The 26,861-nt window shown below is 41.4% G+C and overlaps 1 protein-coding gene across 23 annotated transcripts in view; it reads right to left on the bottom strand.

The window, feature by feature from the left end:
• Positions 1 to 1,572: 1,572 nt before the first annotated feature.
• Positions 1,573 to 26,861, bottom strand: part of DMD (dystrophin) — a 1,145,450-nt gene continuing 1,120,161 nt past the window's right edge. For 18 of the 23 annotated variants that reach the window (XM_064407383.1, XM_064407377.1, XM_064407387.1 and 15 more), the window contains 4 exons: positions 22,727 to 22,970; positions 21,825 to 21,948; positions 17,797 to 17,889; positions 1,573 to 4,046 (listed from right to left, as the gene is read on the bottom strand). In XM_064407383.1, coding sequence (XP_064263453.1) covers positions 3,949 to 4,046; positions 17,797 to 17,889; positions 21,825 to 21,948; positions 22,727 to 22,970 — 559 coding nt within the window. In that variant the 3' untranslated portion in view covers positions 1,573 to 3,948. Of the gene's footprint in view, positions 4,047 to 9,844; positions 9,877 to 11,193; positions 17,726 to 17,796; positions 17,890 to 21,824; positions 21,949 to 22,726; positions 22,971 to 26,861 lie in introns of those variants that run through there. The other 5 variants (XM_064407380.1, XM_064407395.1, XM_064407399.1 and 2 more) reach the window with 2 other exon arrangements.

Genomic DNA, 26,861 nt, shown 5'->3' with positions numbered 1-26,861 from the left:
GCTACGTGTACCCAGCCCAGCAAGGCTGGGGATGCTCTGCTGCAGGCACCCCCATGGAGTGAATCACACTGGCAGCTGCAGACTTTTTATGCATCCTGCACACCTTTGCTTTCCCTCTTTTCCCCCATCCTAGCTGAAATTACACTGGTGTTTTTTCCACTCAGCTTAGCTGTCCCCTTCTCTGGTCTCTCCTGCCCCACAAGAGCAGCAGAACAGAGCTGACCACACAGCCCCTGGGGCTGGCAGGGTGTGCTGGGCTCCCAGAGCGCAGCAGCAAGGCCAGGGCTGAGCTGGGCTGGGCTGGGCTGGGCTAGGCTGGGTAGCGCTCCCTGGCTGAGCAGAAGGGAGCAGGGGCTGTGCAGCAAGGACCAGCATGTGCTGGCGGTGTGACACCAGGGGAGCACAGGAGACCTGTGGCCTCATTGAGAAGGGAACCTCCAACCCCCTCAGTGATCCTGACCTGGCTAGCAGGGCCTCAGGATTTGTATCTATCATTATCTATCTATCTATCTATCTATCTATCTATCTATCTATCTATCTATCTATCTATCATCCATCCATCCATCCATCCATCCATCCATCCATCCATCCATCCATCCATCCGGTAGAGCAAACACTGTGAAGTCAAGGAGTCAAGGCAGCATGCTAACAAGGCAGACAAAATCAAAGAACTAATTTTTCTGCCCAGAGAGCAAAGGAAACACACTGACCAGTCCTTAAGGAGGGTATTTAGCTGAACATACATAAGGAAACCATTCCTAAGAGCCACTCAGGAACAGCAGGTCTGATTGATGGGATATCAGGAGTTGTAAATCATGGGGTCACAGGTGTGGGGGAAATGAGTGGAGCTGTCCTCCCTCTTGCTTAATTAAATTCAACAGTCATCATGGGGGGCTGCTGTGCTTTGTGGATTGTAGTCTTGAGGGAAGCCTTCAGTACAGCAGAGCACAGGCTGATTGACTGATGTGGGAGTGAATCCAGAGTAACTCGAGTCTGGGTGAGTGAGTACATGTGGGATGTGTATTTACTTCCTCAAGTGAATGAAATGAGGAAATTCCCACCTTCTCCTTCACTGTATTATCAAAATGATAGACAAACATATGCTGGCTTTGCCTTTGTATTTTATTATTTTTTGCCACATTATTTCTACCACCAAAAGGCAGCTCAAAGGCAGCATCGTGACACAGCTGAGTGGAGTCTGGGTATCAAAGCCTACACATTTCCTAGATAAGGGAGATGTGTGATCAGCCTCTCTGATGGGAGCACACACTGCCCAAATCCCCAAAGAGGGTTTTCCTAACATTAAGCCGGGTGGCAAGGAGACTATCAAGTGTTGGACTGAATCAATCTGGTCTGAAGGTCCTGTAAGGGATGAGGTGAGAAGTGTGGGGCTGGCAAACCCCCAAAAGCTTGGGGAGAACAGGAGGTTCACAACTTCAACAGGGGAGAAAACCCCAAACCAGGGAGAGCTGAGGCACTGAGGTGATGCCAGCAGGGAGTTTGGCCAGTGCAGTATGGCAAGGATTGCTGGGGAGATGTGCTGGGTGAGTGCTGAACAAAAACTCCTGCACCTTTTATATAACATAATTGCGTGCTTTATTGATATACACAGTAAAGCAGTATATAATACAATAGTAAGGCATATATTTGGTGAAATTTGGTATGTTGTGAAAAAATGCAGTAAAACAGAAGTTTATAAAAATAATTAGTAAATGTTACAGTGTTGGTGTTAAAACACAATATATTATGATATCCAAGTAATAAACCAGTACTGAGTAACGATGAAATAACATGCCATATGGTATTCATGTATTCAACTACACTGATTATGTTTTACAGTTTAATACTTTGTCATTATAAGGAATATGAAATAATTCCCAAATTATGCTTAAAAAAGCAGCAATAAAGCTTTCAACTTTTTAAATACTTGACAGACTCACTCCAAAACTAAGATCTAGAAAGTAAAACAAACAAAACAAAACCCTGATGAAAACAATCGTGCAATCTCTTTTTCCTCCGTAATTTTTCTGAAGAGAAGGTTTAATGTATAAGGGGGGGGGAAGAAGAAACCCATCTCTTTCTCAAATCACAATTTAAACCTTCTGATAAAAAAGGACATGAGAAATAGTGAGGGTTCCTATTGTAATCAAGTGTTAAAAAGCTCTTTATTAGGAAAGCAGAGGTTTGGGGGGATTGTACTTTTTTTTTTGTAAATGATTAACGTTGTTGTTATTACTTAAACAATGAGACCTGGTCACACAATGGACACGTGGTGATGATGTAACATTGTCATACGTAATTGTCAGGAACACCACAAAACCAAAGTGAGGTAGAAATAGCATGACTAGCCATGTTCAATGTTAACTAGCATTCAAAATAAAATCTTTCCCAAGTTTAATTACACTTCATACAAGAAGAGGTAACAGATTTTTTTACTCTTGCAATATAAAGTCAGATGGTTGTGTTTCTATGTATTTTATGGTAAAATTAAAAGCTGGTTAAGAAAATGAAGTGGTAAAGCTTTTGCTGACAGCACCTCATACCCAAACCTCTCTCTCACAGAGCTGCAGTCAAGCTGGCTAATCTGTTTCTCTACCAGCTCCTCTTTTCTCACTTTATTGTTAATTGTGCAGGGATTACTTGTACAGAGAAACAGGGAAGGAGAAAGGACCAGGGCCTTTGTTTTGGTGATAAATATTCATGGAGCAGTGTGACTACCTTCACCTGATCACCATTTGAGGCAAGAACAGCAGTAACTCTTCCACAGCCTTTCCCTAAGGTGGCTTGCAGCACCACAGCTCCTTGGGACCGGCTGCTGCAGCAGGATGAGACAGGACAGTGGGAAGCTCTGGGCTCCTCTTCCAGAGGGTCGAGGATCTCCGTGCCCATTACCAGCACTGGTAGCTGGACAGAGCTCTCTGGGTACCCTACTTGTGCTTTGGGTCAGAAGCCAACCCCACAGGGGCTGGGGGGAGCATCTCCCTCTTTTCTCTCCTCTGCAGCAAAGGTGACAACAGGGGGAGAGCTGTCCCCAGCCCTGCTGAGCCCCAGGGTTCAAACCAGTAAGGCAATGTCTATGTTCCTTTACTAAAACTATCCAGGAATTTAGTCAGCAGAGGAAACACTGGCAAACAGGATGGTTTTTAACTTTTTCCTTTCCTTCTTTCTTCTGAGTTTTTTCTTTGTTAATTGATTTTTTTTTTGCAGGCTCTGTCATATAATGTGCTCTTTCATTTAATTATTGCAAACTAGCTGTGTAATTGCTAGTTGCTGTCCAAAACCAGGACAGTAAGTCATGTAATTCTTAGTTTTATTGGAAAGATAAAATGTAAGTACCTTCATTGGAAGTTCAGGTTTTTTGGTTATTTTTCTAAGCCAGCCCTAGTCAGACAAAACCAATGATAAATGTAAGGTGGCCATTCTGGTATCACTGCAGGAAATACTTTCCTTTTTTTTTTTTTTCTTTTTGATAGGCAAGGAAAAGAACACAGGACATGAATCTCTCTGATACTGTTACAGAGCTGAAATGAAACTAAACAAATGCACTGCCTCAGTATATTTTTTGTGGTTTTTTTTTAAGGGGGTTTCTATAAACAATTATTTTTATAAAGCACACTTTAGTTTACAATCTTTCATTATAACTGTTATAAATTTTTTTTAAACAACCCGAAATGCGTTCCATATAAAGAAATGGCAAGTTATTTAGCTATCAAGATTTTACATGTAGTTCTCTTATAATTTTTGTACAATTGCATAGACGTGTAAAACCTGCCATTGTTAACAAAACAGTAACAGACTTAGGAAACTACTGAAATCTACAGTATAGTACCACTACCCTTCACAAAAATATAGATTTGTTTTCTTGTAAACTCTTACAGTCTAATCCTCTTTGTAGTATGAATATTATAAAAACCATGCGGAACGCCTGAAGTTGTAAAACACATCTTGCTATTCTAACACCTTGTCGTCGGTCATCACGGTCACTAAGGTTTCCATCGCTCTTCCCAGGTCATCTGCCATGTGGAAAAGGCTCCCTACATTGTGGCCTGAAAAAGAAAGTCAAAGAGGACATTAAACAAAGAGGATGTGGCAGCATGTGGATAGGAAACTTCACAGATCCGTCCGTCGATCTCAGTGTGCCGCTCGCTGCCACCCCCAAAGAGACTTCCAGAAGTCTCCTGGATGAGTCCAACAGGTTGGACCCATTAGCAAAAGCTGCCAGGTTTGTGCAACACTTTAACAGCAACACTGGCTTGAATTGCTATGGCAAACCACCCTGCAAATAAGCCATCTCCCCCCTTGTGATGGAGCTTCATCATTATCAATGTTCACCAGAAACAACAATTAAGTCCATCGACATCACAGAAAAGTTTCTGACTGATGCTGCAAGTGTTTCAACATCCAATGTTCTATCAAGGAGAAAAAGAGAAACAAACCCATCAGCAGTAATTAACTAAATCATTAAAGTCAAGAGATCTCAGCAGGATACCTGCAAAGATAGATATAATGATGACCAAACTAAGCAACTCAGTTCATTCAATCATTTTTAAACATCCTTTCCTTTTTGGACAGCAGTCCAGCACAAATAAAGATACCACAATTATCTGGAGTCTCCCTCCTGAAAAAAATATGACTGAAGAGGGAACATGACTGAGATCTAGCCACCCTACAAGATGAGCATACAAACCAAGGACTGAGTGTTCAAGATTTCTTGCAAGGACAAGAAGGAATGAGCAGACAGAAGGTCTTAAACCAAGCAGAAGGAATTATACTCCACACAGCACATAATTGTATTACTGCACTCATCGCCACAGGCTGATGTTGAGGCCAAACACATAAATGAGTTAAGAGAGGAGCTAGAAAATAATCCATGAAGATTTATTTAGATGCAAAAAAGTGCACGTGATCTCCAACTCAAGAAGTCTCCACGCTGCAGAGCGCCAGCAACTGAACATTTATAAGTGAAGTATTACTCAATAAAAGTGCACATCAGCCTGGCCTGTGGGGGTTTGATTTACTCTCTGGGAGCACTTGTGATATAATATTTGTCTGGAGAAACACAGGAGGTACAGTGCCAGCTGCCCACAACTCTGGTTCACAGAAATGCTTTGTATAGTCTGGATGCTGAGTCCTCACCATGGTCCTTAAGAAACGAGGGAAGGACATGACCAGGACATCCAGGATACACCTTTCATGCAGTCCCTACCTGTAATGAGCAGGAGCCTGACTGACCACTGCACACCTACACGGTGGCTTCCCCTCCTGACACAACTGCAACAGGAATGAACCTTCCCTGTGGGGAAAATCAGACTCACCAACCTCTTCTCAATGCTTCTATATTGTGTTAGTCATGTACTGCTGGCATTTCTACAGTAAATCAGAGCCTGGAGTGATCTCAGTTCAGCAGCTTTTATGGAATAGAAAAAAATTACCTTAGAACTATTCAGAGACCCATAGCATGGTTTGGGTTGGAAGGATCTTAGAAACCATCTAGTTCTAACCTCCCTGCCATGGGCAGGAATGCCACTCACTAGACCTGACTGCTCAGGACCCCATCCAGCCAGGTCTCAAACACTTCCAGGAGTGGGGCATCCACAGCTCTGGGCAACCTGTGCCAGTGTCTCACCACCCTCAGTTAAGAACTGCTTTCTAACATCTGGTCTAAACCTGCTCTTTTCCAGTTTAAAATCACTGCCTATCATCCTATAACTATCTGCCCATAAAAAAGTCCCTCTCTCTCCCTTTTATAAGCCCCCTTCAGGTACTGGAAGGTCTTCCCAAAGCCTCTTCGCCATGCTGAACAACCTCTTTTTTTTTTTTTTTTTTAAATTTGGCATTGATGATACAAAACTAGGCTGGATCTAAACAAGAACTATTCAAGAAGCTGCCCACTGGACAGTGAGCTGTGCTGTGACACAGCTTGCCAGATAGCAATACAAAAAAATACTTGGTTCTGGTATCTGGTGAGTTTGCTAACTGCACTAATGTGCAAAGAAACAGATGCATCAATCAGCAGTTTCATCCACACATCATAAATGTATAGCCATCCTATTCATCTGAATCAGAACCTTGTAATTTCTTCATCAGCATGACAAGTAACTGCATATGAAAGATTCCTGCCAAGTTTTGGTCAAAGCATAGTTTATTTTAAAGTAAATGTATCCTACCACATTTATTTTAGCTGTAAGGGATAATCTCTGTCACTGGCATCACGCAGACTGAGATCAATCCAGCAACTTATACCATCACAAGTGAAAATCTGACAAAGCCGTATGAAATCAAGAACACCATGGGAGATGCTGGTGCAAACCAGCTGAGCTGCTCTACTCACCTGAACCTGTCTGAACTCCATGACTTTATGGGAACTCCCCTCTGGTATAACCAGAGCAATGCTCTGACTGGGTAGCCAGCTGTGAGAGGCTGCCCGTGGGGTGATGGGCTGGCATTCAGAATTTGCTGTGATTTGTTGTTTCTAGAAAACTCCAGGGCTCTTCAGGATTTCACCTCTGCTCATTCCCAGGAAGACTGATCACCCTTTTGTAGGCTTAGAACAACCCAGACTGCTAAACTGCATCCTTACAAATTAATACTATTTTGTTCTGTTAAAAAAGAGCTAGGTCTAGAAAGAATAACTTCAACCAAAAACACACACAAAAATCCTTTCAGATGTATGCCACAGTTGGTATAAACTGTTACACTGTTCAGGCAATTGGAAGTCCTTATGGATCCACAAATCCCTAGTTGATATTTAATATTTAAAAATTACAGAAATGTCCAATAGTACTTTTTTCTTTATCTGTTAATTGATATAATATTTTTGAAATAACCATGCTTCAAATCTGATCTCCCTCCTCAAAAGCTGCCCAGATGATTAAGGAGTGCTGCAGTGATTAAGGAGATACAGCTCCCTCTCCCCCGCAACATCCACACTCCCTCTCCAGCTCAAGACTTAACTTCCTCTGCAAAAAACCTGAACACTCATGTCTTCTTCAGAGCCATCTGAGGTTAGAGCTCAGAGCGTGACCACACAGCACTGCTGACTGCAGTTTGGTCTGACAGTGGACTGTAATGCAGCAGCAGGGGGACTGTGGTCTGCAGGACAGCCCTGGGATGGCAGGACGGGCCAGAGCAGCAGGTGCTGGCTGTGCTCCAGCCACACAACTGGCAGACCCTCACCTGGGTGTCACTGCACTGCCAGCAGGATTTTTGCCTCTCTTGGACATGGGAGTAACAGCCTGGTTAACTGAGACTGCAAAGAGCAGAGAACAGAGGACACGATGATTTCCTGGTACTGTATGTGCAACGAGGGCACCCTTCTGTCACGTCTGTACCTAAGTTTGTGTTTAAGTTCAGTGCTTCCACAGGGCTCTGCTGCTGCCACTGAATGCTGCTCACTTGCCCTCTCTAGTACTGAAATGTAGGACACTGACATTTTTAATTAAGAAGCAAATGAGAGAAATACTGTCCTAAAAGCACTTAGAAAAATAAAAATCAGAACCTTCCATTATTATTCATATATCTAAAGTAATGCTATCAAAGAAGGCATTAATTCCATTCTTCTTTTTTAACATTAAAGCTGAGAAAGTATTATCCATGCTTGAGGCACTGAAAGGTTGAAAAGTGCTGTTATGTAAGAAAAAAACTAGCAGACACTTTGAAATGCAGCAGTAAAGCTCCAAATGGACATGGACAGTATTAACTTCACCACAATTATGAAATCCACAGCTGCCATTTGCTTGGAAAGCAGAAGACACCTATTTCTGCAGACACTAACTACCTCACTTCTGGCCACACAGAGATGTGTTTCACATCTGCTGAATTTGCTTCAGAGACTCTAATGGAATCAAGGCCCATGGGTGTGGGCACATTAACAGAATACCAATCTTATATTACAGCTTGTCAGAAAAATAAATGTGGAACAGTCAAGACTTGAAAGAGCGGATGGAAAGTAAATTGAGAAATCCCAACACAATACAGAGCCTTTTCTAGCAGAAGAGATTTCTATCCCTTTCCTGACAAAAGAAAAATCCTTCCTGTTGGTGCCTTGGCTTTTGATACCCTTATTCATATTGAGTAATGCCACAAAATCCACAGGATTACACACAAAGACAATACCGAATGTGAGTAATGGAATCAAAACCTGGCCAGGTGGGTTTTAAACCACAGGATCTGCCTTTGCACATACAGACTCACACCTAGAGCAGAAGCTATTCTATACCTTAGCTCATACTCTTCATAAGCAGGTGGACAATTGCATTTTATATTCAGGTCTCCAAGTTACCAAGGATCCTCTGGAACCATTAGTGAGCACAAACTCAGCCAGAGAGCACAGAGCAGTACACAAGTCAATTTTTTAGGGTTAAACTGCTGGAATCAGATCAGGTAGAACATGCCATTTTTTTTTTCTGTTACTTACTTGTATTGAGTATGTCCTCTAGAGAGGAAGCTTTTTTCGAGTAATATGCATAAATATAAATGAGGATAGTGGAAATCAATGACCTGTTTTTGCTAAATGGGAGAACAGTTCTCAGAGTATATGAGCTCAGAACAAGCAGGGCTCAATGTGAGGTATTTTCCATCAAATTTATGGATTTGTACAGTCTGCTGATGCCATCTCAAGCACCCGTTTTTGATCTATATGAGAGGACTTGCCATTCAAGGACAGACTTAATCTGCACCAAAGGTCTTATACCTTGAAGCAGCTGAACCTGCCCCAGCACCTACAGATGAAGCAGACGACCTCTGTATTTCAAGGCACCATATCAGGACAAATCTTGGCTTTCCCAGGGCACCCTGTCAGTGACTGGGGGTTCACAGCAGCTCTGTTAAGAATGTTTCCATGAGCCCCTCCCTCTGTACCAGCAGAAATTTGCAAACCAGGTTACCCTTCAATTCCTGCCTCATCCACGCCAAGTGTCTTCTGTGCAGAAAAGGTCATTTCACAGCTACTGCAACTGCACTCAGGCAGTCGCTGAATATTTTATCTTTAATAATAATTTTCACTAGAAATTAATCTTTCAAACACTGTGTCTGGCTGGCAAGTGAAGAGCAGCTTCAGAGAGGAAAAATCAAGGCTCTCTGGAAATGCTTTCAAAGGAGCTGTGACAGCACAGTGCAAAACACTTTCCTCCCCATTAATGAGCAGCGACACACAAATTCACAAATTCCAAAACCTATTTTGCATCAAACCAACCGTGTCCAAAGAGCACAGTGAAAACCATGGCCCATCTGCATTGCTGAATGCAACACTGTGGAGCTGGTGAATGTTAGTAGCATTCTTCTTTCTGCAACAGTACATCAGGAAATTAAAACACCTGAATCTCTTATACCTCTCAACTCTCATATTTCTAAAGAAATATAAAAAAACCTATTTAATCACTGGAGATGTGGTTGGTGTACTGGGTCACAGATGCAAATACTGCTGTGAGTTTGTAAGCAGAACAGCAAGAGACCCCAGTCTCCCCTGTTGTGCTTACACACAAGAGCAACAGAACATAAGTCAGTGACTGCAGCATATTTACTGACAACATTTATCATTCAGAGGCTAAATTTCAATGTATTATTTTCTCCTCCCCATTCCTGATTTTCCACCTCTGGGAGCACGTAAGAAAATGCAGACCCCTGAGCTGACATTGTCTGCACTGAAAGTTGAGAGGTACACCACTGTTACAGCACACACGTGAGGAATGCACTCAGCAAAACCAAACAAAACCCAAAGCAAAATCAAACCACCCCCACCCTTCACCAAACCCAAGCAACCCCGTGCTGTGTCACACACATGCTGGGCACAGAAAGCAAGCTGTGACAAACAGAAGCCATGGCAGTGAGCCTGCGTCTCACTAACCTCTCTCACTGGCTTTCCAGGGGCATTTCCTCCTTTAGGAACAGAGAGAGGAAGTGGAATAATTATCAGAAAGAAGGAGAAAAAAAAACCACACATGAACATATATTTTATACTGTAAAAGACACTTCAATTTCCATTTAGAAATTTAACATTAAAAAATGCATTTCTGCTTAAACAAAGACCAAAAGTGCACTGAAATCCAGTGATGATTCTGAGCTGATTTATTCAGTTCTGCAACCTGTGGCTTGGTTTAACCTCTCAAAAACACTTGAGAAAACTACTTACACAACTCACACACCTGTCAGTTGAAAATAAGGACTGCAGACAAGATCTGAACTCACTTTCTGAGCATCCTAATTAGCAGAGTTGAATACTTCCAGCAATCAGTGTGATAAAAACATTTTCCCCCAATGTCAAATTAGTTCACCCAGACACTTTACATTGTATTGTAGCCTACATACACTGAGGTAGGCATTGATATACATGCCTCCGTGTATACACATATTTCACACCTACAGAAGTACACTGGAATGCAACATGCTCACATTCAGGATAGATATATAGCAAAATATGTTTGCAATATGCTGACCTGCAAGCATGGTAGAACTGAGGGGGCAGAGGGAAAAATAAGAGAAAAAAAGTTCAAGTAAAAAAGGGAAAAAAGAGAAAGTATCTTATAATGTTCAAGTACTAACTTGGAAACGGAATCAATAATTGGTTTAGCTGCAAAGATGCTCCTAACAAGCCTTCACAGAAGCCATACTTTGGTCATGCTGGTTCTTCTCAAACACTTCTCATAGCATATTTGTTTTCAGAAAAGGGAAGCCAGGTGTTACTCAACAGCAGAAACACCCCTTTGTCCACCTTTCCACCACACAGCCAGTCACAGTCTCCCTGTCCCCAGAAGCAGTGTCCCACTGTCACTGTCCCACTGTTGGCAGCTCTGCCAGGCCAGGCTTGCAGTTCTGGTGAGAAAGTCACTGCAGCAGATGCTGCAGGATGATCTTTGCCCCAGAGCTGCTGTGAATGATGCAATTTTAAATTATGTGTGGGACACTGAGGAGAGAGACAGACACATAAGGGAGAACACACCAGTCAGCACAACAGTAACCTAATTGCTGTCGAGTTTTCCTCTATGGCAGGCTGTAGGAGAAGGGAAGAGAGGCAATAAACAGTTTTATGGGTATTTTACAAGCTGCAGAACAAGGGCCAACAGCAGAGCAAGGCAGAGCAGAGGCAGTACGGGAGAGGAGGAGAGGGCAGAGGAAGGAATGGCATCACTGACCAGTATGGCTCTGAGCCACAGCTCCCACAAACTCCAGGCAATGGAAAGGGCTGGGGCAGCCTGGACAGCAGAGGTTACCATTTACAGAGCAGAGGAACTTTTAGTCCCTTCCTGCCCCTCTCCCTCTCCCCAGCAGCACACTTCCTATTAAAAATGATAGCAAAAAGTTCAATAACAACATGCTCTGCACAAGGGTTTTTATTCTGCTCCTCAGTGAAATCTCATCTCCAGTGATGTCTGTACCACACGTGCTGGTGCTGAGGTGTCACTTCAGTTCTAAGGACTCCACCTCACAGGCCTGCCTAACCTTCTAGGACTTACATGTGTGTCTGCACAGCCTGAGACCTCCTCTGGCACTTTTATCAGGAGTCACAAATTCCCTAAAAATGCTTTCCAAAAGAGGAGATGGGAATATCTCACCAATATCAATAATGTAACAGAAAATCCTTGAAAAGGAAGATTCAAAATCTATTGCATACTTTGTCATTTTCTCAGGAAGAGCCCCAGGGTTTAGGTCTCCTTTAGCTTAAGGACTGCAGAAACTGCAGCACAATACAGCCTGGTTTGAAAGAGTCCTGGAGCAGGAATGGGACCCAGCAGGAGATTAGCTTGGGTCCACAGTTTAGCTTGGGTCAAGAAGAGAAAAGGAACTGCCTACAAGCAAAATAATGGATTTCTTAAAAAACCCCTTCCTGTCTGCACAAGCACCTACAACTGCAGCTACACAGTGTTTAATTTAAATCTACATGAGACAGACTGGATTCTGCTTGAAAATGAATGCATTTGAAGGTAACTGGGGTAGCTCAGCACCACACAAAACAGCTGGTGAGGACAGTCTGTGGTGAGTAATCAGCCCCAGAATTTGTTAAATGCAGCAGATCCACGCTAGTACAGCAACAGCTAATTTCTTCTGGAGGAAGATTAAAAAGGGTTTAATGGATTTTACGTTATTTTCTTCTTTGCATATGAATGAATGCCTGTTTCTAAGTTTTCAGGCAAGGAGTATGGTTTGGCATAAATTGCAGAGGAAGAAGATTGTCTATATTGCTGCAGTACTGGAAATTTGTGTTCTGTAAGGCATCCAAATACTGATACGCAATCCGTGGGTGCCTAATTATCTATTATTTCTGCTCAAATCAACATTTCCTGCCCTTACAAAATAGAAGAGTTTTTCTTTTTTTTTTTGGAAAGCTACATGGCATTGCATCACAGGCAAAGGTACACAGCAAGTGACCACATCATGCCTGAAAGCAGAGGCACCACCAAAAACTTCATGCAGGAGTCTCTGCAGATCCAGGTCAAAACAGAGAGCACAAAGCAACTACTGCACTGCCCCTGTCACTGTGGGGAGATCTGGGTCTGCAAAGAGCCTTTCTTCTCAAAACAAAAAAGAGATCTGTTGAGGTTTTATTAAATTCATTACCATATTCTCAGTTTACACCAGAACTGGGCATTATAAAACAGGGAAGAAACTGGTCCACCCCACCACTGTCCCAGCTGCAGAGAGGCTCAGCCAGATCAGTTCTGTTGAGCAGAAGGGGAGCAGTAAGTGATCTCAGACCTGGGCTCACCGTGGTGGGATCCAGGACCTCAGCACAGGGAAGGTGACACAATCCAGGAGAGGCCAGGGTATCCCAAATGGCAGAGTATTTCCAGAATACTCCACAGTACAGTAACTCCAGGGTAGTCTTTCACTGACTCAGTAAATGTGAAAAGAAAAGTCTTTGCATCATAAGACATTTTGATGTCAGAATAAGAGAAACTGCATTATTTGTAGTGCTGAAAGTTGCTAGTTCCACTTAGGATGTTAGTCCCATTCATGACAGAGCCTGGCTGATGCACGAGTGAGAGGAGAAAATGTGACTGGTGTGTTTTAATGTGACTGAGATAAAAGTAAAACTCCTAAAAAAGAGTGCTATTCTTAGTGCCATTCATTTATTGCTGTGGGATCTTGTAATTTCACTGCACCACACCACAACTGTGTTAGGCAATACCATGCAAAATTGTGAGGAGCAGTCTCTGCCCAAATGTTCTCACATTATGTCATGGCCTCTTAGCTCTTTTAAGCCATGATGGTCTCATTTGTAATCAGTTTTGGCTCCCACTTCTTCACTATCTCCCAGCAGGGGCCCAGCATTGCAAATCAGTGAAGCTCTCTTACCAGCTTCAGCTAGTTCAAGAGCTGCCCCTAAATACCTCTCTGAGCTTCATTCACAGAATGCATTTGCCATGAAACCGTAACTGCAAAACTCAGCCTGGTCCACCAAGAGAGCCACCTGAACTGGTGCAACTTGTCCATCCTCAGTGCTGCAGGAGAGATGAATTTGGCTTTGAAAATCCTGCCAATCTTACTCTCTAACCGTGAGCCAATTCCCTGGAGATTTAGTAGTTTGGGCACAAACACGGCGTGAAAATGGTTTCCTCTGTGGCCCATTATTGAGCAGGGTCAAATAAACCACTGAGGTGGCATTTAATGGTAGATTTCCACTAAATGTCAGACCTCTGGCTTTGACATCTGTTTTGAGTTAGCACAGCAGCTGTTTGAAGCAGCTGCAGCAGTTGTGAATTTGCTGGGAGCAGCAAAGTAAAAGAGGAGTGGATGGGAAACCTTTTAGATTAAAAGGAAAGAAAAATTCCTTAAGGACAGCAATCATCAGGTATTCAGCAGAATTCCTCTCTCCAGAAATTAAACAGCTTTTGGCACCAACAGCCAGCTGTGCAAGAAGCAGGGAAGTCCTATTCTCCTTAAGAAATGCCAAGAACTGCCAAAAGGTTGAACTGAAGAAACAAACAAATGAAAAACTCTATAGAAGGTATAAGGTACATAAATTGTTACATCTGAGGTCTGCTTGTACAGGTCCGTGACACAATCTGTTTTGCATGTGGTTTTCTAAAATACATTCCAAATGATGCTATGAAGCCTTGATGCCTTTTTAAAAACAACTTTGTGCAGCAAAAGCTTGAAAAATATAATTTTAAGGAATATAACTCCAGGTGAGTGACAATTCATTGCCTTGTTTCAGAATTCCAAAATAAGAGCCACTATTCGCTTTAGTAAACTATTTCCCAATCTGAGCAAGTCTTACTCTTCAGGTGCTTTTGACAATATTTAGGCTAAATATGTCTGTGATGCTCAACTACACACCTGTGCACAAAAGCATAGAAATTCAGTCCTTTTCTCTCTTCACTGCTTGTTCAGCTCTGAACTTTTCTCACAATCAAAGCCTTCAAAATCCTGTTTGTTATTGTCACATTGTTCTGAACTCCTCCAAGCTGTTATTTTAATAGCAACAGGACACCCCGAATTTTGTCCCTGATTCAAAAGGCCTGCCACTCCCTCTGCTGTGACATGCTGACATTTAGTTTGAAATTTAACACACTTATTTTTACAGGCCACAAAGAAAACATTTTTTTCATAAAATCATTATGATTGGAAAGAACTTCTAAGCCCCTTGAGTGGAACTGTTAACCCAGCACTGCTGAGCCAAACCAAGTCCTCAGGTACTACACCTACATGTCTTTTAAATACATCCATGGTTGTTGATCCAACACTTCCCCGGGCAGCCTGTTCCAATGCTTGACAACCCTTTTCCTGAAGAAATTTTCCCTAATGTCCAGTTTAAACCTCTCCTGGCACGACTTAAGGCCATTCCACCTTGTCCTACTGTTTGACACTTGGGAGAACAGACCTTGCCTCACCTTGCTTCAACCCCCTTTCAGGTACTTGTAGGGTGATAAAGTCTTCCCTGAGCCTCTTTTCTCCAGGGTAAACAACCCCAGCTCCCTTACTTCTCTACCACAACCTATTTCTGAAAGGCAGACTGGGACAACTGCATTTCTGGTATCTGACTATTGCTGAATACTACTTAATATGAATCAATATAACAAAAAGTATTGTTTATAGATATGTGCTATTGCTTGTTTATTCTGCTGCTCCTGAACACCTTCTTGAGACAGGTATTCACACCTCTAACATGAGATTCATTCCAACTTGTACTTGGAAAGAAACAAAATTCACTTGCACCATGTCTGAGTCCTTAACATTATGCTCTCTTCTCAGGCTGCTTTGCTAAACCTCTTTCACTCTTCTGCAACTGCACTTTGATCTTCTGTTAAAGATTAGAAATCTGAGATACAGATTACACCTCTCAACAGCAAAAAGGTTCCTGATTCAGGAGTTTGAATCAGCTTCCTTTTCTTCTTCCTGCAGTCTTGAAAATTTCAAATCAGAGATGCCTGAGGAATCTGACTGACCACAGCACCTTTCATGTCACACTGAAAGTCTGCATGAGGCTGCAGCACGTCAGGTGTTGGATGTAAACTTTGTGCATGCAGGTATCAGTTGAATATAACTGAATTATTACATTGGGAATAGAAGAAAACTTCAGTTACAGAAGTTTAAATGAGCTCTCAGCAGCCTCTATCAACTAATGAATAGAAATTCACTTGCACTGGCTTTAGGACAAACTATGTCTTACAGAGAGCCTGACCATTCCTATACCTCAGCCAAAAGGAATTACACTAACCTGGCACTCATGCAAATACATCAAAAGATATATGCAGAACAGAGAAACATAATTGAAGTGCTAATCTCTTTAGCCAAAACCTGGTACAATTCCCAAAAAACGGAACAAGTTTCTCTCCCAGCTGGACTAATCTTTTTGTGCAGCCCAAGGGAGGGGAAGAGGCAGATTCTGGCTCAGCCTGGCAGTGCCTTGGCCAAGACCTAAAAGCAAAGTCCCGAGGGAAGCCTGGCTCTGCTGGGCTCTGCCTGTTCCTGCTGCTGCACCAGGAGCTCCTCTCGTGCCTTGGCTGAGGGGTCTCATGTCAAAGGCTGTGACCCCTCCTCACTCACAGCCCTCCATCCAGCTAGAGAGTATTCCTGTTCTCCGTGGCTGCTGGTCACACAGGGAAGTTCATAAGCTGCAATACCTTTTGTGGATGCTTGTGATCATCTACTATGTTTTCAAGACAGTTACTGAATGAAGAAACAAAGTAAGGGAATACATTCTTTCTCTCTAGCCAAATGACCACATTTGGCATCCTGAGAATGAAAATTTGAAGCTACAAGTTAATTTACAAAATTAAAATATTATCTGATCTTATCAATTTCACTTCTTTTTTCCTACTAGGTTTTATATTCTCTCAGTTTATTTCATGAAGCTTTGTATTTTTTACTAATAAGATGAAGAAACATTTTCTATTCTCAGTGAGCAGAAGGTGATGTCTAACAGACTGACCTCTACCTATTTATTCTAAACAAGAAATGAACCACTCTATTTCAAATATCTCATTAAATTTAGTTTCACAAATTGCTCCTATTTCACTGAAAATGAAGCTTGTTTTTAAAAAGAAACACTGCCAGTGTCATCACCTATGAATACAAATTAGACATCACATTTGGTGAATATTTTTACACATGGGATACCTACCTCTAGACACATGTGCCTATGCAAGATCTATGTACAGCATATTTACACTGATTGTCACTAATAAGAAAACACTGTGTACCTTCTGTACAAAGCAACTTTAAAAATAAATTCATTTTAATCTACATAGCAATATTAGGAAGATTTTTAATTTATTGTCTCTCATAGCAATTATCTAGGCAAAACAAGGGCTGGACATAAGACTTTTTTACATAATATTGAGGTGGAGCTGAGTGCAGTTGAAAATTTATTGTATTAGACTTTACTCAATGATATCTTTCTAATTATTCCATCTTTTGATCTATATTATGAGATCTTATACAGTTTATATTGACTTTTATCCCACTGCTCACAGATAGTTTGTACTGAGAGCTGAACTTGCTTTGAAAGCAAAGGATGGAGAAAACCTGATTCCACTGAATGTTTAGTACAATGGTTAAAGCATTTATCTCCTGAAGAAGAACCCCTGGGTGATGTGTGAAACTTCTGCAAGGACCCTGCAGGAAGTCTATGCCCCCTGAAATCCACTTATCAGGCTGGCAATACCAGGGATTTCTCTGGCCAAATGGCTGAGCCTCTTTTCACAGCAACAGCCAATATCCCAAACTTCCCATCTCCTGCTAGGAATCTCAGCCATTTTTCTTGGCAGCAGAGTATTTTCTTCTGGGCTCAGAAGAGAGCTTAAATGAAAAAAGATTGGATAAATAAATTCTGGCAATACAAATGCCTATTTTTAGGAAACAACAGGGACGAGATAAATGGAAACATTGGAAGAAAGGCTGTGGCTGTATGAACAAGTGCAGCCTATGCTGCACAAACAAGCATCCCACTTGTTTCCCTCTGTGCCTCTGGACCTGAGGGCTGCATGGTTGAGAACTCTGACTTAGAACTCTATTTCAAACCACAGTCTTGGAGAAGGATAAGGACAGAAGGAAAGCTGGGATAAAAGGAACATGGCAAAAAGGAAGCAAAGAAAATGCTTGGGGAAGAAAGAGTCTCACAAAGGCATTGTCTCATCCACATATCTAGCTAGGGCTACCTGTGGAGGTAGCTTAAGGTAAGGAGGAACAGGCTGCTCCTCCACTCTAAACGAGACAGGTTTCCCTACAGCTATTGTTGAAATGAAAACAAAGAGCAGCAAAAAGCCTGATACCAAAACACAACCCCCTGAAAACATCAAGGAACAGAAAACACTTTTATATTCTTCCCTCTCATCTGCCACAGGCAGCAGTGCTCACCTCTGGAGCTGGGGAAGGAGTTGTTGAGCTGCTCCATCACTTCCTCCAAACCTGTGCTTGTGTCCTGGGGAGGGCTGAGCAGCTCATCCTCACCTGCAAAGCAAATCCACACCACTGCATGAGAGCCTGTGCTAACAGTTTGTATTGCCCAAGTCCTCCTCAAAGCTAAGGCTGTTCACTCAGACACACGTTCTGCTCAGTGTACAATAAAAATTTCAATGGCGAATTTTGTTGACTGTTACTGTTCTCTTTCTTTATAAGGATCTAAGGGAATCTAAACGAGGAATTTGAGACAATTAACACTATTTTAATTCATAAAAGGGGATTTAAGAAATCGACTCTGGTAAAAAGAAGTAGGGTAAAATGTCTGCTAGGAACATCCAGTTCCATAAATGACACTCATTTCAGCTTCTCTTGTTCTATTAATGGAAAAAGAAATTGCTGTTGTGAGTGCTGCTGTTGAGCAGCTTTCTAATAGAGCTGGGTTCATGTTGGCACTGCTTTGCCTAGCTGTGCAAATCAGTAGAAACCCAGATTCTCATCTGCATCAGTATTAATATTTCTGACAGTTTAATTGCATCAGATTGGCGCTCCAAGAACACTCAATTGTACTGTAAAAGGGTTTAGCAGCAGTTTAATAAAGCGAAATACATTTCTGCCACTGAATAATTTCTATAACCTGATTATAGGGCAGCAGCTTAATGGGAAACTCAATACATTTTATTTTTACTGGATTTTTTTTGCTCGTGGTTTCATATAACTGAAATCCATATGTTGTTTTTAATGCAGATCCTGGCCTCCAATATAAATAAAGCATCTTGAAAATGAAAAACCTAAAGTATATATTTTAAGTGAGATTCTCCTCTTTTACTAGAGGTCTTTTATCTATAAAAACACAAAAGCAATTTTGCCTCCTGTAATAACTGAGTTACATACTTCTTTTGAAAATTACTTAATGGCCCTTTATTCTAACATGTCGTGCCCTACTATTTGAGTAGGAAACTGATTTTCTGTTAACATTTACATTCTTTAAACGCTGAGGTGCTCCACGCTAGTGAAAAACCTAGAAAAAAGGATATGAAAGGAGCATTTCAGGGCTGCCTGTATTTAAGCTGAGAGTTTAACAAGAATTATTCTGACCAAGAGTGATTCCTCCCACTCCAGCACAAGAAGGGATAGAGTGTCTGCAAGAAGCACTTAATTCATATAAATGATGGTCTTTGTATCAGCTTCTTTTATTCCATTAATGGTCTAAAAATAGTTGCTGAGGCTGCTTGCAGTGTGTTCAGCTTTTGAGTGGTGCTGGGCTCACACAAATCAACTCACACCATGAGCTGCTTTCACATCAGGCATTGCACTGACAGAGGTGTCTTAGCAAAAGCAATGCCCTTGCAGCCTTTGCTGAATGTCAAGGTGAAAACTCAGAGCGAGATCTCACTGCTTCAACCCAGCCTGAAGAAAGCTTCCTGGTCCTAAAGAGCTCAATAAAAGGGCAGTGGTTCTGCTGTCCTGGCCAAGAACTGAAGATAGGTACCAATTTCCCAATGTCCTCATAAGTGCTGATATAAGCTGCACTGCCAACCCTCAAAAATGTTGTATTTAAAATGCATTATTTTAAATTTTTTCCTCATTTGGATGATTTTTTTCTGAGCATTTTCTTGTAAAGGACAAAATAAGCCATCAGCCAAGCAACTTGACAGAAGTAAAGATACCTTCAGAGCTCAGTCTCCTCTCCTTACCCAGAACAGCCTTCCCCATTTGTATTTCTACAAAAGGTTTAGAGAGCTAAGTGAGTCTGAAAGATTCTGGTGGCACCTGAACAAATTGAAGTTCAGAACAGCCTCTTTCCTCATACACTTCAGAGAACCTCCTCTGCTGCTACCCTGCTGGGGGAGAAAGGCCAGGGATAAGGACTTTCCCACTGGGACTCCATGAGGAGAAAAGCAGAACATTTCTGCTTGCCCAGCTGTACTTCAAGTTAACAAGGAGTAAGTTCTATTTGTAACTGAGGGTTTGAGTGGGTCACTGCTTTTACCAAAACACTGCTGGTGGAACACCTTCACAGCAATCTCTCCTCGGCAAAGCAGAAAGACAAAAGTGCAGTGGGTTTTCAAATGCAAAAACAGCTAAGGTGTAATTTTAAAGAGAAAAACATATAAAAGCTACCACTACCTTGCTTCATTGCCTGAGACACCTTGAGAGCCTCAGTATTTTCTCAAAAATTATGGCTCCCTCAATCCTGGGCACATGGTTGCTGCATGGCAGCATTATTTACACCACCATTCTGGTTCCCTTCACAATTCAACTGCATTTTAAGCTGTGCTTCAGAAAACTCTGAGCCTAGCAAGCAAAGCTTTCTGGTGTGAAAGGACACCTCACAAACTGAATTAGCTGTGGTTTGTCAGCCTGGTTAGTAATTTTTTTATAAGCTCCACTCCCTGCTGCCAACAGTGTGGCTCTGCTGAGTCTCAGTATGACCCTTCTGATAACATCCCACTGTCCTCCCACATACTGGCTCCATCAAAACAACAAAATAAAATCAAGTAATGTCTAAATATTTGCTTTAAAAAGTTTTAGCAGCTTATATGACTCTGCCATGTTAATCAATTAATTCCAGTCTTGCAAGGTAAGTGGGAATAATTTTATAATATATTCCCAAATTAAAAGAAGTATATTTTTGTATTTTGTCCCACTAAAGGATGAAATATAAAACTACAAGATTTCTAATAAGATGGCTGGGAAATACTATCTTCCTATCTTTTCTTTTAACTGTATTTAAATTAATGTATTTTATGTGATGAAATTCATGACATTTCTCCAGAAAGCTGATGCAAATTACACCACTACAAATATATTTTATCTACTCTGTGTATGGCACACATAACAAAATATTTGCCCACTGGTAACATGATTAATGAAAGGTCCATTTTTACTTATTCCATAAATTCCTGTTACCTGTGATTGTACTCTCAGCCCCAGGATTTCAATGTCAGCATTCCTAAAGGTACTATTTATTTCACATTTTTAATTGCAGATTGTACAGAACCCATCTTGTTTGATACTGTCATAGTCTGAAATTATTGCTCACACTTAGAATGGAAAAAAAAAGCTTCCCCAAAAACTACATTTCCTACCACAACAGCACTTATAGACACAGTAGAATGTGCCCTCCCATTAAATTTCTCACTGCCATTGACACTTTCACTAACACCACTGAAAAGCCCTCACTAATATACATAAAATAAATTTCTCTGTATGAAGCTGAATATTATCATCAGACTTGAAACATCATGTTGTTGAAGTAATATAAGTGCATTTGCTTGAAGACACTGAAAAGATTGATTGCTTTTTTACTAGCAGAAAATCCTTGCCACTTGGTAATAAATACTTACTAATTTTGTAAATGGCAGGAAATTAGGAAAGTGCCACATGGCAGTTACTAAAAGTACCAAAATAATAATCCAACCTCCAGCTACAGAATATTATTATTTAACCTCACTCCACAACTCTTATGATGTTCATTATCACATGTGATGTGACACTTAGAAAAGCCACTGGATGAGCACTGCCTGTGAGTGACAGCTCCATCCTACTGATTGAGCCACAACATATTAAAAATAAGATCACATCATTTAACATGGGGATGACTAATCATACATTTAGTCTCTTAGCCATAATTAATATTATGTACATTTAAATCAGTCATGTCATGCTTCGTAACTGAAAGTCAGTTTGAATAGAATAGTCAGCTTTTCAGCAGCACTTCTTTTCAGAAGTCAAGCCCTGGCTGAGCTTTGTGTTTAACATCAAAATATCCAAGCTACTGGGTACATCATGATCAAAAGCAAAGCCTGAATCATAATGAAGATGCAAAGTGTAAACAGCCAGATGACACTGAAGATCATTGCAAACATCTACTTAATTTATTTGAACTAAAAGGAAAAGTGTTTTCTGTCTTTAAGGATTTTTTTTTTCTGAAAAAGGGGACATAATTATTTTTTGTGACAACATGAGCTTCGTTATCTTACCCATGGTTTCTGAAGTCTGGCTGCCAACTACACGAAGAAGCATTGGCTGACTGCTGCCTGACCTCTGCAAAGAGGTAGAAGGAGATGACAGTGTTGTACCATTCACCTTGGCATCTGCCTGTGGCTGAAATTGAAGGAAAAGAGTAAGATATTGCTATAACAGCTCACTACTTTATATCTCTGTAATGTTTATTTATTCCATGAATACACACAATTTTCAGTCTGCTTTTAAGTAAATCATCCATGCAGCCAATGCATTTTAATTCTGAATAAAACAAGGAAGAATATTAAATAAGAACACCAAAACTCAATTCTATATTCTCACTTGCAGCCTGTAAAACAATTTTGTACTTTTCTCTGACTTGCCTCTACAGACATGATTTCTTGGTATGTTCTCATTTATTGAAATGCATGGCGAGCTCTGTGGCAGTGAAGAATGATGAATCTGACTCCCTGTTCTCAGAAGGCTAATTTATTATTTTATTATACTATATTATATTAAAGAATACTATACTATACTAAAGAATACAGAAAAGACACCTACTGAATGCTGAAAAGATAATAATGAAACTTGTGACTCTTTCCAGAGTCCAGACACAGCTTGGCCTTAATTGGCCATTGAGTCAAAACAACTCACACTGGAGTCCAATCAAGCAATCACCTTGGGTAAGCAATCTCCAAACACATTCCACATGAGCACAACACAGGAGAAGCAAATGAGATAAGTATTGTTTTTCTTTTCCCTGAGCCCTCTCCCTGCCTTTCAGCTTCCCAGGAGAAAAACCCTGGGCGAAGGAATCATGTTCAGGGAATGTGAATGCCACACTCGTCATTGATAACGCTTCACACCATGATTGGAAAATCACTCTGCAGAGACCTAGAAGAAAGGCCTGAGGACTCACCTGCTCCAGCAGCTGCCTCAGCCTGTGCAGCTGCGATTCCAGCTGTTTGTTGTGATCCTCCAGGATCTGCATCCTGGCCTCCAGGCGGCCCTTGTGCTGGCGAAGCAGCTTGGCTTCCGCAATGAGCTCAGCGTCGCGGGGGCTCTGCGGGGAGACCGGCATCATCTCCGGGGGGGACGGCAGTGGAGACAGACCCTTGTGCTCGTGCTGCTGCTTCAAGCGGTCGTACTCTGCCTGCAGGTTCCTGTTGGGAGGTCACAAGGGGGCAAAGCTTTATGGCCCTGCACAGGGCAGTGACAAGGTGCTTTGGTGTGGTGTGATGTGTCTCACTTTTCAGGGCTCACCCACACCAGCTGCCTTTCCCTCTCCAGAATCCACACACCTGTGGGCTCACTCCTTGTGGATCCACATGGATCTGGTGTTAGATGGATCTGTGGTTCAAGTTGCCTAAAGGCTCTTGGCATCACCAGAACTCACAGCTGATTCCCTCCCAGGGCACCTCATGCAGGAGGCTCCAGACACCCTCCAAAGCCAGGACTAGTCTGTCCTGGGCTCAGCCCATCCTCAGCTCCCTGCCCTTTATCCTTCCCAGCAGAAGCGGCACTGCCAGTTCCCTTCCACACATGGCTGCACCTGAGGGGTCATTAATGCTAAAGGAGGACTCAGAGCTACCACAAAACCTCACAAACACTAAACCAAAGTGGGTGCCACCTGGCTGGCTGATCTGTTTTACAGATGAGAAACACTGGAGAGGCAGGCATACAAAAAGGCAGAGCAAAACACAGAACTTGGCTGTCAGTCGGGTCACATCACTCTCCTCTCTTCAAATCTGCAATGCATTTCCAGCCTAGGGCTAAAATTATCAACTGAAGATGAGAATTAGTGACCTGGTCTATTGAACTGAACTGGCTTTTGGGGCTATAATTTTCATCTTCTTGGTCCTGCCTACAGTGCTACTGTCTACTGTAACTTCATGGCACTGCTAATCTTGTTCTTTTATTCCATACAACTCCAATTTTGCTTCAGTAAAACATTCCACAGATTAATATGATCTATAGTGTTCCACATGAAAAAAACCAAACCAATGTACCAAGCAGGGAAAACACAGAAGGTAAGAAACTGAAACGTTGTTAAAGGTAACAGTCCAAAACCACAAAAATAGCAACTTGTAGCAGAAACTTCATAGGAAAGGGAAGCCTAACAAACTGCACTGGGATTTTGTTGCTATGATGTTCTTTTACAGGTTCCCAGAGGGGGAAAAACAGCTCAATGCTCTGGTAACTGCTTACTCATCACAAGCAGTGACCCAGATTTTACTTTTTCAAACTTGCTCTTATTTGAGGTTGTGAGAACAGACACCTTCTTCCAGTTCTGCCTGCAAACCACAACACACTCTGACAGTTTGGTCTGGAAACACAACAGCACCCAGGAAACCTCCCAAAAAACCACTTCTAAAAGAACATTATTGTGACCAGAAGGAGAACTAAAGCAGAATGCATCATTTCACATGGGTGAGAAGGCAATGCCAAGGACAAAGACAAGCCACTGACTGTTCTCCAAAGGTCCCTGAGCTCCTCAGCAGCTGCATGATGGACATGTCCTCACCTGGGACCGTGGCATCGCCCACAACACAATCTCTAAGGGATGTCTGACCTACATGACCCCTCCTCTGCAGAAATTTTAAATTATTAAAAAGCAAGAGCTAATAATTTTCAACTTCGGGCTGTTCCAAAATTCAAAATTTCTTTCCTTAAAGCCCACACAAAGAGGGATAACTATATAGAGAGAGGTTTTATCCAATGAATTTTTTTTGTTTTAATGAAATACTGAGCTTCAAGTTCATGAAAATTATCTAGAAAAAAAAGGGTTATCTATATTGGGAATAGATATATTGTCATGTAGGTTATGTCTTCTGTCTGACTTAATGTGTTCTGATACTTCTAGCTGAACAAACTGGTGAATAATTAATAAAAATACAAAAGGGAAAAGGAATGAACATGACAACATGTTCATTACACATGGTGCTATTGCTGACTGAAGTTTCTACAGGAAGGATCATTAAGCCTGCTTTTCACCATGTCTGTAGATAGGGGCTATCAGTACCCCATGATGAATTTCCCAGATGCACAATACAGGCAATACTCCATGAACAGCAGACTCAAAAGTTTGAAGTGCTATAAAGCAAAAGATAAAACATCACCCTAAGGGAAGCTAAATAAATGCACTTGGTCATACTTACAACATAATCAGATACCTTGCTACAAAGAAATCCACAATTATCAGCTGTATCAATATAGAGAAGTCCTGCCAGTAACAGTGGTATTGAAATAGAAGGACGGACCAGGGAGTAATTCAGATAAAAATCCTTTCATGTCTGATAAAAAATAATTAAAAATCTTTCTGAAAGCCTACAGAAAAAAAAATAAGTGAAAGATACTGCCTATTTTCCAACCAGAGGTATGTCTGGATTTGGGAGTTCTGTAATTGAATACTATAATACTGTTGTAACAAAGGAATGTAATTTTGAAGGATGCACGTGGGTTTGCCCAGTGCACCTGTATTACTGAGTTCTCCAGCTGCATCTACACAGTCCTCCATCCAGAGAACTGAGATTCATCGTAGCTTCAGAGCCGTAAGAGTGATCTGCAGTGCATCTGGCTGACACAAACAAACAATGCTGCCGCATGTACTCATCACTGGGAAAAGGAACCCTTCTTCAGTATGAGAATATTCAGAAAACCCCATATATTCCATTTACAATGCTTGCAACACTTTGAGGCATTTGTGTAGAAAAGTGACATAGGAAGCATGCAGTGCAACCTTGATTTATGCAACTGTACAGAGCTGAGTAGTAAAGAGTGCCTGAATTATGAATCACATCTATCACTGGCAGCATTAATTTCTTGGTGACAGAAATCCTAGTGGACTCTGTTTGCTGAGTAGTCCTCTCAAAAGCAATCGAGAATTTGTGAACTCATGTTATTTCTCATCTCCCTACAGAAAATCAGTGGTCTGAAGAAACAGACAAAGATGGTAGCTGAACCACCTACCCTCTGTCCCCCACTAGAGTGACAGTGTTTACTCAGGATGCTTCACACTCAGAAGATCTAGTTCCCCTTCAATGCCAAAACAAATACCAAGAGGAGCCACAGCATGTTTAGAAATGCATCACTTTCTTGCTGTTGGCAACTATACAGAAGGAACTTATGTGAGGAGGCCATTCATCAGTCTTCAATTTGAAGGAACACTGAAACAGGGCAGCTTTGAGATTCAGGGTGTCTGCTTTCCCTGGTGGCACACAGCCCACTGCACTCCCACTGCAAGTCAGGAAAAGCAAAGGAATGGCAAATAGCTCTGGCTGGAGGTCTCATTTACTTAGTTCTTGTTCCAGGACAGCTCAGAGTGGGAGGAAGAGAAGAGAACATGAGAGAAGTCTCCCTCTTCCATACAAGACCTCAGTTCAACAAAAATGTTAGGAAACATCCAATTTCCTGACTCATTAAAATAGCAAAAAGGTATTTTAATTATTTGCAAAAAGTTTTGACTTTGTCAATATAGAACCACATGCTTTCTATTTTATTTAATGCCACTATCGTACACCCTAGTCAGTATTACCTATCCTACTGTATAACCTATGTAATGTATTGCTTTAGATGGACAACAAAAACTTGTCTTCTCTCTCTCTGAACTACATTCACTCTTGAGGAAATAATTTTAGAGAGGGTTTTATAATTGGATTTTTCTTTTATATTGCAATACAGTAATAATGCCTTCAATAGCAAGATTGCTTTTTGTCTATTGAATTCAGAAATGGTCTTATCACAATATTCCATGTGATGCAAAGCTCTAAAACTCAAATAAAACATTTTCAGCCATTGAAAATATTCTCTAAACTTCTCGCATTTTAACAAATATAAATTATTTAGCAGTCAAATCTTAGCCATACATTATTTAAGAAAGTCATACTTACAAGCTACAGAACCACCAAGGTCTTAAAATGCTAGCAGATAAATAATGAATACCTAACAAGAGGTCCTTGGAGCTGACAAAACCCGAGTCAGAATCACATCACAGCTAGGTTAGTTTGTAAGTTAGAGAATGCATTTCAGAAGAATTCAGAATAGGCAACAGAGCT

The sequence above is a fragment of the Passer domesticus genome, chromosome 2 (assembly GCF_036417665.1).
Source record: "Passer domesticus isolate bPasDom1 chromosome 2, bPasDom1.hap1, whole genome shotgun sequence".
In the NCBI taxonomy this organism is placed as follows: Eukaryota; Metazoa; Chordata; class Aves; order Passeriformes; family Passeridae; genus Passer; species Passer domesticus.
Note: the sequence above shows the minus strand (reverse complement) of the source record. Positions and strands in the feature narration are given on the sequence as shown.